Source organism: Helianthus annuus, chromosome 17 (genome assembly GCF_002127325.2).
Source record: "Helianthus annuus cultivar XRQ/B chromosome 17, HanXRQr2.0-SUNRISE, whole genome shotgun sequence".
Taxonomy (NCBI): Eukaryota; Viridiplantae; Streptophyta; class Magnoliopsida; order Asterales; family Asteraceae; genus Helianthus; species Helianthus annuus.
In genome coordinates, this window is record NC_035449.2 from 35814719 (window position 1) to 35817507 (window position 2789).

Here is a 2789-nt window from a genome sequence, read left to right on the forward strand (position 1 = left end):
TTTGACATATATATAATTTCCGAACACTAATTTCTTTATAATTTGGCATGTCCGAGTACTCCCCGTGTACTCTCCGTCTAGGCCGAGTACTCTCAACTCCCCAGTCGACCGACTAGGGAGCGCCTAGCGACTTTTGCAACCATGCTAATCACTACTTCTAAATTACAGCAATTTTATCTCATGTCAGGACTTAACTCTGGTCTCTCCCGAAGAGGCACAAAGCCTCTACCACCCCACCAAAGTGGTGATGGCTACCCAGGTGTAAACAGGACTGAACTTGTAGAGGTATGGTATCGAACCCGACCCGAGCGGTCAGACTTTCCCGTTACTTATTGCTTTTATATTAATTATTTATTATTGTGCTGACTAACCCAACCGCGAGGCCCAACGCGTTGTAGTGTATACTACATTGGGCTAAGGACTTGTAGAGATAACCCCTAACTGGGCCTGGCCCATTGAGGTTAGGGGAGGCCCATATCTCCTATATAAAAAGGTGTTCACCTCATTATTAGGGCACAAGATATGGAGCCACCACACTTTTGTTACTGGAAACAGGGGATTCTTTCCCCTACCGGTCATCTCTACAAGCTCCACTTTCTTGTCTTCTCCATTGCAGATGACCGGTAGGGGAAAGAATCCCCTGTTTCCAGTAACAAAAGTGGAGCTTGTAGAGATGACCGGTAGGGGAAAGAATCCCCTGTTTCCAGTAACAAAAGTGTGGCGGCTCCATATCTTGTGCCCTAATAATGAGGTGAACACCTTTTTATATAGGAGATATGGGTCTCCCCTAACCTCAATGGGCCAGGCCCAGTTAGGGGTTATCTCTACAAGTCCTTAGCCCAATGTAGTATACACTACAACGCGTTGGGCCTCGCGGTTGGGTTAGTCAGCACAATAATAAATAATTAATATAAAAGCAATAAGTAACGGGAAAGTCTGACCGCTCGGGTCGGGTTCGATACCATACCTCTACAGAACTTTTACATGTAAACAAATGAGGACTGAACTTTTACATGTAAACAAATGAAATAGCATGCGAGTTAAAATGTAATTTGTGGTTTATTAATCCTCTTCTTTTTGATAATTTAAGCATAGACTATGGTTATATGTGAATCAACTTAATCATATAAAAATTTACATGCAGTTTAAAGTTCTCAAGGGTTCTTATCTCAACATACTCATATATATATTATATATCCAAACGATGGAAACTCGTTACATACATGGCGAAAAGAAAAACTCTTGATCGAGAATAAAATCCTAAATATATATCTATATATATATATGATATGATCATAAACTTAATACATATTAAGATCCCTAGAAGGAAATGCATATCAACTGATTAATTATTAACTAATGCATATTTAAAAGCTAATTAGCTTCAATATATAGTTAATTACTGGATGCAATGTGTATATATATAGTCACATAAATAAGCTCCTAATGATGGCTGCTTGAGCGCTGTCGGCGTCTGTGGAGTTCAAAAGCTCTGATAATTTTTCACTTAAGTCATCAACTTCCCTGTGCAAGCTTCTAATGTAATTGCATGTCTCCTGCAATACCTTTGAAGCTGAAACCTGTATAATGTTAACTAGTTTAGTCCAAAATATATAAATAAATAACTCACACAATGTATATATATATTGTACATTATAGGGGATCTAACTAGCGTGAGACTCGTATAATGTACAATGTATATATATTGTACGTTACAACCTTTAAAGGGAAATAAGATATTTAATGAAAAAAAAACATTCTCATGTACGATTCTCCTGGTGAACTTACAAAAGACATGTATGTACTATATTTAATGTATAAGTTAAGATACCTTAAATATATATACGAGTAAAGTTTTGTTTTTATTAAAACTAACACTTGAGAGAGAGAATCAACAGTATCTTTACACACACAAAGGGACATTATATATAGTTGAATGAGTCCAACACAGTCACATGCACTAGCTAGAAGGAAGTTAGCTACTTGGGTTAGGTGCACCACAAGAATTTAATGCAAGTGTGTGTGAGTGTGTGTGAACCATATTACACAACTTATCTACACAAAAGGCAAAGGAAAACCACACAACCACCATAATTAAACCAATTAATCAACTTGAAAATGCAATGTGGATTCGAGTTGCTTCAACTAGCTAGTTGCACTTTTGAACCCCCCCAATTGACAATGGGGCTTTGTACTTTATGCAAGTGGGGTTGTACTTTGGATGTTGATGACACTTTATGACATAAACTTTTATGAAGTACAATATGCAAAATCAAGAAACTAAGGTTAACAAAGATGTTACCTTGGAACTCTTGCTTTGATTAATGTCATGGGGAATAAGTTGCTGTAACTTGGCAATGAGTTCCGCCATCTGGGCGTCGTTGATCGTCGACACTCCGGCTTGTCGGGAACGAGATCTCCTGCTAGACATTGTTGATTTGCCGGAGAGGAAATAAAGAGTTAATTAAAAGGAATGTTTTGGAGGTGAATATTTGAAAACAAAGTTTGCATGGAGAAAGATGTGAACCTGGCTTTGCTTTATAAATAGGGAGTTTTCAAATGGGATAGAGGGGGCTCCATACATGCATTATGATTATGAAAGTTTTTATATTTTAAAGATATTTTTGTTTGTGAAAATTAACCTTTTCTTTTTATTTGCAAAATTGATATTTTTTTTAACACTTGTACTTTGATTTCTGACTCAATTGGTTAAAACCACTAAAATACAGGGACTCAAAACGTTATAAAATGAGTGGTTAGGGTCTCGGAGCGTTAAACTTTTTAATTTT

The 2789-nt window shown here is 37.0% G+C and overlaps 1 protein-coding gene across 1 annotated transcript; it reads right to left on the reverse strand.

The window, feature by feature from the left end:
* Window positions 1–1164: 1164 nt before the first annotated feature.
* On the reverse strand, window positions 1165–2536 carry LOC110922999 (transcription factor PRE6). Its single transcript, XM_022167197.2, has 2 exons — window positions 2303–2536; window positions 1165–1580 (listed from the first exon to the last, which is right to left on the reverse strand). The coding sequence occupies exons 1-2, from the start codon at window positions 2429–2431 to the stop codon at window positions 1428–1430; spliced, it is 282 nt and encodes a 93-aa protein (XP_022022889.1). The 5' UTR covers window positions 2432–2536; the 3' UTR covers window positions 1165–1427.
* Between the last annotated feature and the right edge of the window lie 253 nt (window positions 2537–2789).